At 43.9% G+C, this 12,682-nt stretch overlaps 1 protein-coding gene across 1 annotated transcript; it reads right to left on the reverse strand.

Moving 5' to 3' along the window:
* Nucleotides 1-3,034: 3,034 nt before the first annotated feature.
* On the reverse strand, nt 3,035-5,005 carry LOC139350928 (flagellar attachment zone protein 1-like). Its single transcript, XM_070992605.1, has 2 exons — nt 3,685-5,005; nt 3,035-3,075 (listed from the first exon to the last, which is right to left on the reverse strand). The coding sequence occupies exons 1-2, from the start codon at nt 5,003-5,005 to the stop codon at nt 3,035-3,037; spliced, it is 1,362 nt and encodes a 453-aa protein (XP_070848706.1).
* Nucleotides 5,006-12,682: the final 7,677 nt, after the last annotated feature.

Raw genomic sequence — 12,682 nt, forward strand, 5'->3', positions numbered from 1 at the left:
ATCAGAACAAACAGAGATCTCATATGTGAAATGACCCAAACTTTTGCAACTTTGGCAGAAAAAGTTGCAGGAACATGTCGCTCATAGAAAGAAGCTGAAACAAACAGATATTCAGGTCTTTTGATAACAATGCATGTCATTGGGATTAATGATTAATGGGTTAAACATGCAAAAACACAATATGGTCTCTTACCACCCCCTTATTTTCTCCTCTCGCCCCAGCTCTTCACATGGCCTGCATCGGTCAGCATGCACATGCGGCCAGGACGCTCCTGCAGCTCGGACTCAAAGACTCAGAGGACACATCGGGTACAACAGCACGGCAGCTCGCCAAGAAACCAGACGCAGTGCGAGTGTTTGAACGTGTCTCACCAGACGCATCATAAAGGACATCATAGTGATACAGAGCACAGATTTGGCCCTGTATATGGAATATAAGTAAAGAAAATCATCTGTGTACTTCAAAATAAATGTTTACTTTGCAGTGTTGTGCAATGTATTCTGGAGTGACAGAATCGTTTGACTTGACCAGGCTTTGGTGCAGTGACTTGAGACTTGACATGGACTGTAATAACTTGAGAACTGTCTCCAAAACTAACCTATAAAGGCTGTAATGGTGTTTCTGCTGCATGGGAATAAGTATCTTGTTTGGAGATGCTGTGCACTGAGGTTTATACATGATTTGACATGTTAAAGGTAAGCTCACTTGCCTGCGTATGATTTCATCTGACTGTATTTTGATATCATCATTAGCCTGTAGCTTGCCATCGCAGTTGGCAGTCAGATACTAAATAAAACCTGAGCTTTAAACATCAGCAACCTCTGATAATTCTGTAGTCTTTGTGGCTGCCTGGTGTCTATTAATGCGCATGAAAATACTGTTTGTAAAAACTAGTATGCGTGTAAGCAGGACTCTCAAGTTTCGAAGTAAGTTCAGAGTGAGATTTAATATAAAAATCAAATAAGTGATATGTTATTGTTATGGTGGTTCAACAGACAGATATCAGATGCTGTCCACTGAGCAGCTGAAGGCGAGATGTTAGCTAACGTTAGCTGGAAACACCTGGCTGCACGCATGCTGGCATCATGCGGTGAACACGAAAAAGAAAAGTTCAAGTGGAAAGTCTCTGTCATTTGGTCTAAAAGCAGTGGTTCTGTGAGGCGTCCATGCTGAGCAGACGGTACAGTAACAGAGCCGTGTGGTCGGCACACAAAGTGTTGGCACACAGGCCGGCGAGGCCTGGGGGGCTAAACAGTGCGCCTTGTGTCGCCGGCCTGCCTGCGGCCTCTCACCATCACACACTGGCTGCCGATTTTCACAGCGAGTCGAGCAACCATTCAGCTCTGAAAAACAGCAGCGGAGTAACTGACGGGCTGTTGGGGAGCCGTGGCGTGCCGGCAGGACGAGCCTCCTCAGGCCTCCTTCCTGTCTGTCCCTCCCTCGGTCACTCCCTCCTCTTGGAGATCTGCCAGGAGAACAGCTGCCACTCGCTGTGTGTCTGGAGATGATTGGATTTGTCCTGTGGGATTCACTGTGGGATTCACTGTGGGATCCTTCTCAGGCTGAAAATGTCCCTTTCTGCTCCCTGTAAGCCCTCTTGTGGTGGCAGGTTTTTGGTATCACATCTATGGGATGAATACAGTCAGCAGCTAGGTTAGCTTAGCACAAAGACAGGACACAGGGGGACACAGCTGGCCTGGCCCCGTCCAAAGGAGACACCTGCCAACATCTCTGAAACCGTCTTTACCCGATCGCCTCTATTGATTAAACAAACTCAATTCTGCCATGCAGAATTTAACTGAGTACATTTACTCAAGTACACACTCGAGGTACTTCCACCTTGAGTATTTCCATTTCATGCAGCTTTGTGCTTTTACTCGCCTTCATTTGTCTGACAGCTTTAGTTACCTTTCAGATTCCTTCCTGTCCAGTGAAAAGTTCGTATCTCCAGCTGCGTTGATGTGGAATGTTTGTGCTAAAATGAAGTTTTGGAGATATGAGATACGTGGTTCTCACAGGACGGCCACGCTGCAAACGTGTGATGATCTTATAGCTATGATGCATTGCTGTAGATTAAAGCAGCAACAGTTTAAAGAATGTAAATCTGATATTTCCTGTGAGTGAACCAGAGCTGAAGGACTCTAACCAACAGCGTGAATGTGAAGTCTGAGGAGCAGCTACAGAAGCAAACACTAGAGGGAGACATGGCAGCATCTGCAGCCACCTGCTCCTCAGACACCTCCCTGCTGCAGGAAGTCACAGTTTGACTCCACGAAATACCACCGAGACGTTTCAAGAGGCCAAATCCTCACGAGACAACTGTCCAACTGTCCCTGAGCCTCTCTGGATAAACACCTTCAACATCTAACGGTCAAACCGTTTGAGATGGACCACAGTGAACACACACTTGTTGATGTACACACATGTACGTATATACGCATGTGTGTATGTATAGAAATGTATGTTTGTGTGTACATGTATATATGTACATGTACATGTACCGGGGTGGGGCCCACCAGAGGGTCACCCGATGAATTTGAGGGGTCGTCACATGAAGTCCTGATCCAAAAAACCTTCATTCTGTTGGACACCGATGACCTGATTGGACCTCTTTGGCCTTCAACAGGTCTTAAAATGAAACCTTGTGAAATGTTTGGAGGAGAAAAGTTTCAGAAACACGTGAAATACGACAACACACTGATTTTATTTTCACCTTCACAGTGAGTCGATTCTCTAAATGAACCATAAGAGTATTTGATGACAGAGAGCAGGACTTCTACTTCACAGCCTCCATCATGTCTTCCAGCTGTTTGTCCTCTGTCCGTCTTCATTCACAGAGACAGATGCGTGCATTTCTTTTTATCCAATTTTTATTTTTCATTTGGTCCTGATTAAAGCAATGTGTTTTAGCAATGATTTAAAAGTTAAATCTAAACCTAAAATGTTAAATCTAAATTTTTAAAGTTAAATCGAAACCTAAAAGTTAATATAAATGTTTAATCTAAAAGTTAAATCTAAATCTAAATGTTAAATCTAAGTCACCTGGAAACAAGGTGGAGGTGTGTCTGTGGGTGCTGTCCAAAGAAGGCGGTGTGGAAAAAATGTTAAATCAAAATTTTAAAAGTTAAATCTAAACCTAAAATGTTAAATCTAAATTTCAAAAGTTAAGGGGGGGAGGCGGTGAGGGGGGAGGGCTGAGGGAGGGGTGCAGGGGTGGAGGGGGGGCGGAGAGGCCATGGGGGAGGAGGAGTGAGGAGGGGTGAAGGAGAGGGGTGGAGGGAGGAAGGGGGGCGATGGAGACGGCAGGGAGGGTGGAAGGACGGTGGAGGGAGGGTCGAGAGGTGATGGGGGAGGAAGAGGGAGCTGCCGTTATCCGACATGGGGCCGACAACCAGCAGCCTCCTCCTCCTCACTGTCCTCTGACGCGAGCTTTTAAGCTTTCTTCTTCTCCTCCTTTGCCTTCTTCTTCTCCTCCTTTGCCTTTCTGTTCTCCTCGTCCTTTGCCTTCTTCTTCTCCTCCTTTTCCCTTTTCTTCTCCTCCTTTTCCATCCTCTTCTTCTCCTCCTTTTCCATTTTCTTCTCCTTCTTTTCCCTTCTCTTCTCCTCCTTCAGCTTCGTCTTCTCTTCCTTCTCCTCCTTTGTCTTTGGAGTCTTGAAGAGAAACCTGAAGCGACCCTTCTTACTCTCCTCCTTCAGGCGGACGTCTTGCACGTCCTTCTCCTGCTCCTCCGTCTGATCGGCTCTCGCCTGGCAGACTTCGGTCAGCTCCTCCCTGAGGTTCTCCTGCAGATCGTTAGGTTCGGTCTGCTCGCTGTGGAGAATTTCAGCCTCGACTCCTGGCAGCTTGTCGGTGGTCTCGTTGACCCCGACGGAGCGTTCAGAGTTTGCGTTCTCCCCCCTTCCGCTCTCATTCGTTTTCTTGACTGTTGTCTTTTTCTTTGTAGCCGCCTTTTTCAGTCCAGCCTTGACCCATTTGTTTCGGGACACCAAGGCCCTCCTCTTGGTGTTGGCCTTCACACAGAGCTCCTCCAGATGTTTCCTTTCTCCTTCCAGCTCCTTCTCTCTCGTCTCCCAGCTCTGAACTTTCTCTGCAAGCTCTTCTCTGAACTTCTCCTGCAGATCGAGAGACAGACGGTCTTTCTCCTGCTCGAGGAGGTGGACCTCCTCGTCTCTCAGGTAGAGCTGGTGCGTTATCTTGTTCAGCGCCATCTGCAGGTCATTCTGCAGCACAACGCTCTTCTGGTTCTCCAGTTTCAACTGGAGTATCTCGATGCTCTGGGCTGGGATGATCTCCACTTGCTCTATGAGGGAGGACATCTCCTTGGTCCTCTTGAGCTCATCTTGGAACTCCCTCTCCTTGAGCTCCAGAAGCTCCTGCAGTCTGCTGTTGTCCTGTTGCAGGTGCTGCACGCTGTGGCAAAGCTTCTCTCGCTCTTCATTGCCTTCATTGGCCTTCAGACGGAGCTCCTCCAGACGTTTCCTTTCTCCTTCCAGCTCCTTCTCTCTCGTCTCCCAGCTCTGCTCTTTCTCTGCCAGCTTTTTTCTGAACTTCTCCTGAAGATTGTTGTGTGTGATCTTCCATGCTTTTTCGCACCGGATAAATTCAGCTCTGTTGTGGGACACGGTGGCTGTTGTCTCCTCGAGCCTGAGAGACAGACAGTCTTTCTCCTCTTTGAGGAGGTCGATCTCCTCGTCTCTCAGGTAGAGGTCGTGCATCACCTGGTTCAGCGTCCTCTGCAGTTTCTCCAGTGTCAGCTGGAGTGTCTCGTCGCTCTGGTCTGGGATGATCTCCACCTGCTCTGTCTGGGACTGGACGCTTGTCTTGAGGGAGGACATCTCCTTGGTCCTCTTGAGTTCATCTTGGAACTCCCTCTCCTTGAGCTCCAGAAGCTCCTGCAGTCTGCTGTTGTCCTGTTGCAGGTGCTGCACGCTGTGGCAAAGCTTCTCTCGCTCTTCGTTCCACTCAGACATCGCCCTCCTGTATCGAACCAAGTCCTGGTTCATCGAGTCGTGCGCAAACTGATAGCATTGAAGTTGGTCTCGCAGACGTTGCACCTCTGAGCTGACGACCAGACGGCCCAGATGATCAAGGCGACCCCTGATGATTGGGAAGCTTGTCTGTGCCATCAGACTGTCAGTAGTGAACTGTCTGTTAGAAACTGCGCTCGCCTGTAGTAGACTGTACTCGCCTGTGGTAGACTGTACTCGCCTGTGGTAGACTGTACTCGCCTGTAGTAGACTGTACTCGCCTGTGGTAGACTGTACTCGCCTGTAGTAGACTGTACTCGCCTGTGGTAGACTGCGCTCGCCTGTGGTGGTAGACTGTGCTCGCCTGTAGTAGACTGTGCTCGCCTGTGGTAGACTGCGCTCGCCTGTGGTAGACTGTACTCGCTGTGGTAGACTGTGCTCGCCTGTGAAGATACTTCTTGAAACTATGTGACTGTGGTACTCCAACAATAATGTCAATGCTCCTCGGTCAAGTTCAAAGATGCTCTGACTGCAGAACAGCCAGAGAGCACATTTATAGAATCCTACATCAAAGCCACAAAGACTCCATTCTATTGGCTTTGACCTTCAAGGGCACTTTGTTTTTTTTTAAATATCTTTATTGACACCAACACTCTTTTTCCTTTTTGTTTTTTTAAAATATCTTTATTGACACTAACACTCTTTTTCCTTTTTGTTTTTTTTTAATATATTTATTGACACCAACACTCTTTTACCTTTTTTGTTTTTTGTTAAAATATCTTTATTTAGAGAAAACAGTGACAGAACAACATGAGGAAGAAAAATACCAGTGAGAACAGTGAAGACATGCAGGCCAGTTAAAAACAACAATAATGAGAATCACAATCATGATAATAATAATAATAATGGTGTGTGTGTGTGTGTGTGTGTGCGTGCGTGCGTGTGTGTGTGTCTGTGTGTGTGTTTGAGTGAGCGAGAACTCAAAACAGATAACCATCAGTGAAAAAACATTCAATGAATATTTATATGAAAAATATGGATTATTTGTTTTTTTCAAAGCAACATTAATATGACACAAAAGTTAGTCACACACAGAAGTGCGATTACAAACTGATGGCAATGAAGCACAAAAATATTTATGCATTGCATTTACACCAGAGATCTGAACACGATCCAGATGTGGTCAGGCAGATCTGACCACATTCTGATCCCCCATCATCATCATCATCATCATCATCATCATCATCATCATCATCATCATCACACATTTACACTCTGAACATGCATTTGTCCGTCTCTGGGTACAGAGTGCACTTTAATTTCAGGTGTAAACGTTTTTCTCAGCACTGCTTGGTCCAGTCATGATTTTGGAGGAAGCGCTCACTCCATGGCTTCACTCCCTCTGTCAGCCCTCATGGATTTCAGTTCCTGCTGGGTGGTGGACTGAGTTCCCGATGAGGAAGTCGTGTGCTCGCTGTCGCCTGCTGTTGAGCTGTCGAGCTGCAGAGCGCCTTCCTGAACATGGAGCTGGAGAAGACGTAGATGATGGGGTCAAGGGCCGAGTTCAGGAAGTTCAGCCCCAAAGACACGATGGTGAGCTGGGTGAAAGTGTAGAGGGAGGCACAGTCCCACGGGCGGTATGAGCGGATGACCCACACCCTGATGGTCGTCACCGTGGTGGGTAAGAAGCACATCATGAACACGGCAACGATGGCAGCGCACACTCGCATCGCCTTTCGCACCTTGTCGGTTTTTCCCGTCTGGCGCTCTTTCAGGAACCTGGAGATCCGGATGGAGCAGAACAGCAGCATGGCCAGCGGGATGGTGAACTCCAGCACCGTCAGGATACGGTGCATGCCCACCAGGATGATGATGGCTCGTGATGGCTCTTTGTAAGAAGTGAAGAAGAAGCACTGGGTGCTGTTTCCACTGCCCTTGATGTGGTTGTAAGCCAGCATGGGAACACGTGGGCTGATCACCAACAACCAGACCGTTAAGCAGGACTTCCAGAGGTAGAATGCAACTAAGTACAGCACAAATATGAGGTACTACTTTACTGAAGTACTTCCATTTTCTGCTGTCTTGTACTTCTAATCTACATCTCACAACTAATAAATGATGCAGTACTATGAATAAACCTACCCAGCAGTACATAAAGAGGTAGTGTAGGAAGTACGCTGCATCATGAATGACGCTGGCTCGTTCATGTACCTCCGATTACCATCCAGTAATATGACATACATTCATCTACTGTTACTTTTGGTACTTTAAGGATGTTTTGATTGTGATACATGTATACTTTTGTGTATTTCTACGCTGTGGTACTTTTACAATAAACCTCATCTTTTTACTGGATTTTAGTTACTGATGTATCAATACTGCAGCTTGTAAAGTTGGAGTTTATTTGAGGTACTTTATGTACTGCTGAAGTATCCATTTATCTTTTTTAACATGTTCTTTTAGTCGATTATATTCTTTAATCTGAATCAGCAAAGAAACCAGAGTTACTATTTACATGTAGTGAAGTAAGAAGTATTACTTACAAATACAATATGAAGTAGCATAAAATAGAAATACTCAAGTAAACTACATGTACCTCAAAACTGTATTGAACTGGCAAAGCGTTCAAGTCTCACCCATTGGGCGTGAGACACACGCCTTTCAACCCATTCACATGTTCACACGCCATATCTTGCATTTCTCACTCAGAGAAATTACCAGGATAACACCCACCAAGTTGCAACTATTTTTTAAAACAGTGGAACAGGTAGAGGAAGTGGTGATGTGTCGGTCGTAGAGCCGCTCTTTGAAGTCAACGATCGGAGCGTCTCCTGCCTGAGAGCCGGAGCGGGAGCCACACACACACACACACACACACACACACACACACACACACACACACACACACACACACACACACACACACACACACACACACACACACTTGCACTAAGAAATGCTGAATTGAATAAATATTTTTATTTGTACCAATTTATGTGTCATTTATCAGATCAGACCCCCGTCCCCACCCCACCCCTCACTGCCACTGCCAAATCTCACTCTGAACTTGAGAGCCCTGCACAGGTAACGTCAATAATAACGTGCATAGCCATTATTTACTTCATAAAATCGAACCATTTTATACAATATGCATTTCTTGAACTCACATACTTATTGCTTTAGCTTGCAAGATAAAGATATTTACATGCCGATGAAGCTAGTTTAGTGCTACCATTACTGGGATTAGAAGTGGGCCAGTGCTAATTAGTTAGCACTAAACAGCTATAAAACATATAATGTTACCCCTCAAAAAATGCACTGTCCTCATAATTTTCGACCAGAACATTAACAATCAAGCCAGATGAGTTAACATGAACCAGTAACTTATTGTCTCAAATTTATAATTTCACTCGTAAATCGTGCAGTAAGCAGGATGATTCATCATGTCCGGGTTTATTTCTCCATATCAACCTTCTCCCTCTTTCCGTGTTAACTTTACACAAAGTTACTGGTTCACGTTAATTCATCCCAATTCTGGCTTGATTGTTAATGCTCTGGTCGAAAATTATGAATGATAGCACACAGTAACGATAGCACTAAGCTAGCTTCATCGGCATGTAAATATCTTTAGTTTGCAAGCTAAAGCAATAAGTAGGTGAGTCCAAGAAATGTATATTGTATAAAATGGTTCGATATTATGAAATCAATAACATATGCACGTTATTATTGACATTACCTGTGAAGTCTCTTCGGGGATGGCGGCGTTGCCCTGCCTGTTTGCGTCTGGGGCATGCGCATGCGCAGTTGGAGGAATTGCCGATCATTACTTTCCCCTGCGACTTGACTGTGACCTGAGTGACGTCATTTCAGCACTTTTCGAGTCGTACCCGTAAACTTGAATTCGTATTCACAGTGAAGATTTCGTAGTCGTAGAAAAATGAGTTGTATTCTCAAGACTTTGCACTCACAGCGTTTAGACTCATACTCATATAAAAACACTCGTAACCCAATTTCACAGACTCACGTATATGACAGCGGAATTTTGTGTAAAACAACTTTTATGACACACAAATTGTTAACTTTACAAATACGAAACTTTAATTATGGACACGTCTTTCTGACAGCGATCTTACACCATACTCTTGGGGCTGCAGTTCTGACTCGGACATTTCAGAAGTGATCACAAAACTGAATCTGAGTGTCCATGAGGAGATTAAAAAAGTCTCCCAAGGAAGAGAAGGCTCCAGCAGAGAAGCAGGTCAAACAGTTTTGTTTTTGGAAGCAGATGTTGCCTTAATTGCATCCAGGACAGCATTCAGAACCAGGTCCAGCCACTGGCCTGATAACTTCACATCTCCACATCTATCTTGCTCCTAACTCCCCATTCAGTTCGATAAACATCATTGAAGTGCATATGCACTGTGCTGTGTATTTACACTGTTTTATCTGTCTGGTTCTTAAAATGAATACTTGAATAACGATGGTTCTAGTTGTTTGTTGGACACTCACATGGTAAGGCTGAAAGGAGCACAGACTGCAGAGGTGCTGTTGTTAGTACAGGGCTGTGCCATGCACTTGTATTTTATGAGTGAATCCACTATTAAGTGCAGCTGATGCAAAATCTTTAATATTTTGCCCTCTGATAAAACACACTCATACCACGATCAGAACAATACAACTCCAACCTGACGTTTAAAAAGTGTCAATCTTTCCCTAAAATATCATTCAATACAAATCTTGACAGGACACAATAGAGTCTCTAAAACACAGCTGCAGCATTCCTAAAGACTTTAAAAATCTGCAAGAAGCTGTTATTTCCAAGTACCTGAAGCAGAAGCAGAACAAGAAGAAGAACAGCTGTGTTGTTAAAAGATCTTCTTTTCTTTTTTTTTATATACCAGGGTATATATTTTTCAGAAAACCAGGTACCTGTCACTGTGACTCCAAAAAGCAGTGAGTGTTAGCTGGCTCCCAGCATTAAGTTAGCTTTAGTGGCTCTGACTTCATGTGTGATTTCACACCTCATGAAAATGTTACTTTGGTGCAAACATGCCAAAAAGGTTGTCATAATCATTTTCATTTTGAGGCTTAACACCAGCAGCGGGGTCAGCCAAGTTTAACAGGCATGTGAAGCAGTATGTCAAACCAACATTACACTCACTTTTATAGCTATAGTGGGACTTAATAGTGATGGGCCACCCATCGTCATATGAAGTTGATACTAGTCAATGGACATAAATGTTGGGATATTATTGCCCATTGCTTTAACTGTTAGTTAATATGGTTACAGTCACACTCACCAGTACCAGGAATAACTTCTGTCACACCGTGCACGTCAGGATGAAAAATAAGAGATAACTTTATATCTTAATGGTTCGTTTCCCCCTCCCAATAGAATTAAATATTTCTGTTTCCCATTTCATTTTAATTCTGGGTTTAATTATCCTCCAAACTCCAGCGCAGAATAACAGAAACCCTGCAACATGCACCACCCTAGCACCACCCAGCAAGGGAGCGTTTGTTTTCAAAATGTATTTGATGAGAAATGTAAGGATAACTTGTTCAGTGGTGTTTTGTTCCAACAGGCTGCCTTATTGTTTCTAAATAGAGAATCTATATGTCTTAGATAAAGCATTTAAAGACATCATTGTTGAATAACAAAACAGGAATGCTTTAAAGTTTTATATTACAGTAAACATTTTATTATAACAACTCGTGTTGCTGTTTGTAGGAGCCATGATGGATTTAGTGTAAATAAATAATTTTGTTATGGTGTATATATTTGCTATTTTGGTTATTTTTGATTGTTCATTTGTTATTTGATAATTATGATGATTCTGATAGGTCACATGGATGTGGGCGGCGGCATGTGGTCAGTTAAATAAGCACCTTTACCTGTGGGGTGGACAGACACAATAAGTGAGAGAGGGGGTGAGTGGGTCGCTGTATTTTTTGTTGACCGCTGTTTTGAATGCTGTTATTGAACGCTGTAAATTATTTTAAGTATATTTCGGCATGTTATTCTGAGTTTATTGTTTTTTTTATAATAAAAGTTGTGAACGTATTTATGATCTCAGCAAATCTTTCTTTGGAAGCGCGTCATACAACTGGCAATCAAAGCCCTACCTCAGCTTCTCAGCGACTTTTACTTTTTGGTTTCCAGCAGGCTAGGCCTAGTCGTTACACTGTTAATGAAATGAGGAGAAGAGCAGGGTTGGGTGCTTTGCATAATGTTGTTCTTTGATGTACATCAGCAATACATGTTCAGCCTTATTTACGTAACTAATATTTACACATTGTTAGAAAATGGTCCAATGAATCACATGATAACTCATGTGCATACAGCTTCTCAGATCCACTGATTATGCCTCATTGGTCGGTCCTAATTCCGTGCTGAGGACTAAAGTTCATGCTTTAATATTCCAGGAGATGTGACTGGAAAAACACTTTTGAAAACCCTTTTGGACAGTGTGGCTGTTAACTAATCTTTTCTTGTGTGATTTTGGTACCACGTGTAAATTGTTCTAAAATGTCAAATGATATTTTTTCTTATATTTTTAACCTGTTATCTCTACTTCTTTCTTCTAATTCCTCTAATCGCAGAAATCTCACTTGTTTTGCTTCCTGCCCTGTCGTCATGATTAATGTTTGTATTGCTTTCGTAATGAAAGATGCTGCATGATAAAATAATGCTTTAAATGTTATGATCCTGCAGACCTGTCTGCTCCTCGTGTCTCTTTTTCCCTTCGTTCCTTGTTGTTTGTTTTTTTTCCCCCGTCTGTCTGGCTGGGTGTGTCTCTACACCTGGCCAGCTCCGCCTCCTCAGGTGCACACCTCATGCGCATGACCCTGTTTTAGGTACAGGATAAAAGGGGAGAGCTTTCCCAGATTGTCCTGAATCCCTGCCGTTGTCTTCGTTCATTCAGTGTGAGTACTACGTTTTGCTATTTCCTCTCTTTGTGAGTTGTGCTAATGATTAGTTCTGGACTGCCACTCATAGGGTGCTCTGTGTTTCAGTTTTGTCTGTGCCTTGCCTCAGAAGCCCTAAAAACATGCAAGAAGATCACCACCTGACCAGTGGTGACGACAATGGAACTGGTCCCCGGGTGCCGGTCAACTGGCAGCCCACCGCTCCTGGTCTGCCGTGGAGGAAGGACTGACCATGGATGGGTTAAAAGCGGAGAAAGAATTTCGCAAAATGCATGGCATGTGCAGTTTCCCCCTCAACTCTGCGTGTTGTATGTAAAATCTGTGATGAATAAAGGAAATCTTAATCTTTATGTTAAATAACAAATAACCTCTCAATCTATGTTTTTCAGGAGGGCCACACATCTACTATAAAAACACTGCTGGAGTTGGGTGCAGATCTGCATGTTCGGGACAAAAAGGGAAGAACTGGTAAGCAGGATCACACTCCATCACACTCCATGTGCAGGGGTGAGCTTCACCACTGAAAATCTACTTTCAGCCAGAGAAGCCCTGACAAATCAGAACAAACAGAGATCTCATATGTGAAATGACCCAAACTTTTGCAACTTTGGCAGAAAAAGTTGCAGGAACATGTCGCTCATAGAAAGAAGCTGAAACAAACAGATATTCAGGTCTTTTGATAACAATGCATGTCATCGGGATTAATGATTAATGGGTTAAACATGCAAAAACACAATATGGTCTCTTACCACCCCCTTATTTTCTCCTCTCGCCCCAGCTCTT

The sequence above is a fragment of the Chaetodon trifascialis genome, chromosome 22 (genome assembly GCF_039877785.1).
Source record: "Chaetodon trifascialis isolate fChaTrf1 chromosome 22, fChaTrf1.hap1, whole genome shotgun sequence".
Taxonomy (NCBI): Eukaryota; Metazoa; Chordata; class Actinopteri; order Chaetodontiformes; family Chaetodontidae; genus Chaetodon; species Chaetodon trifascialis.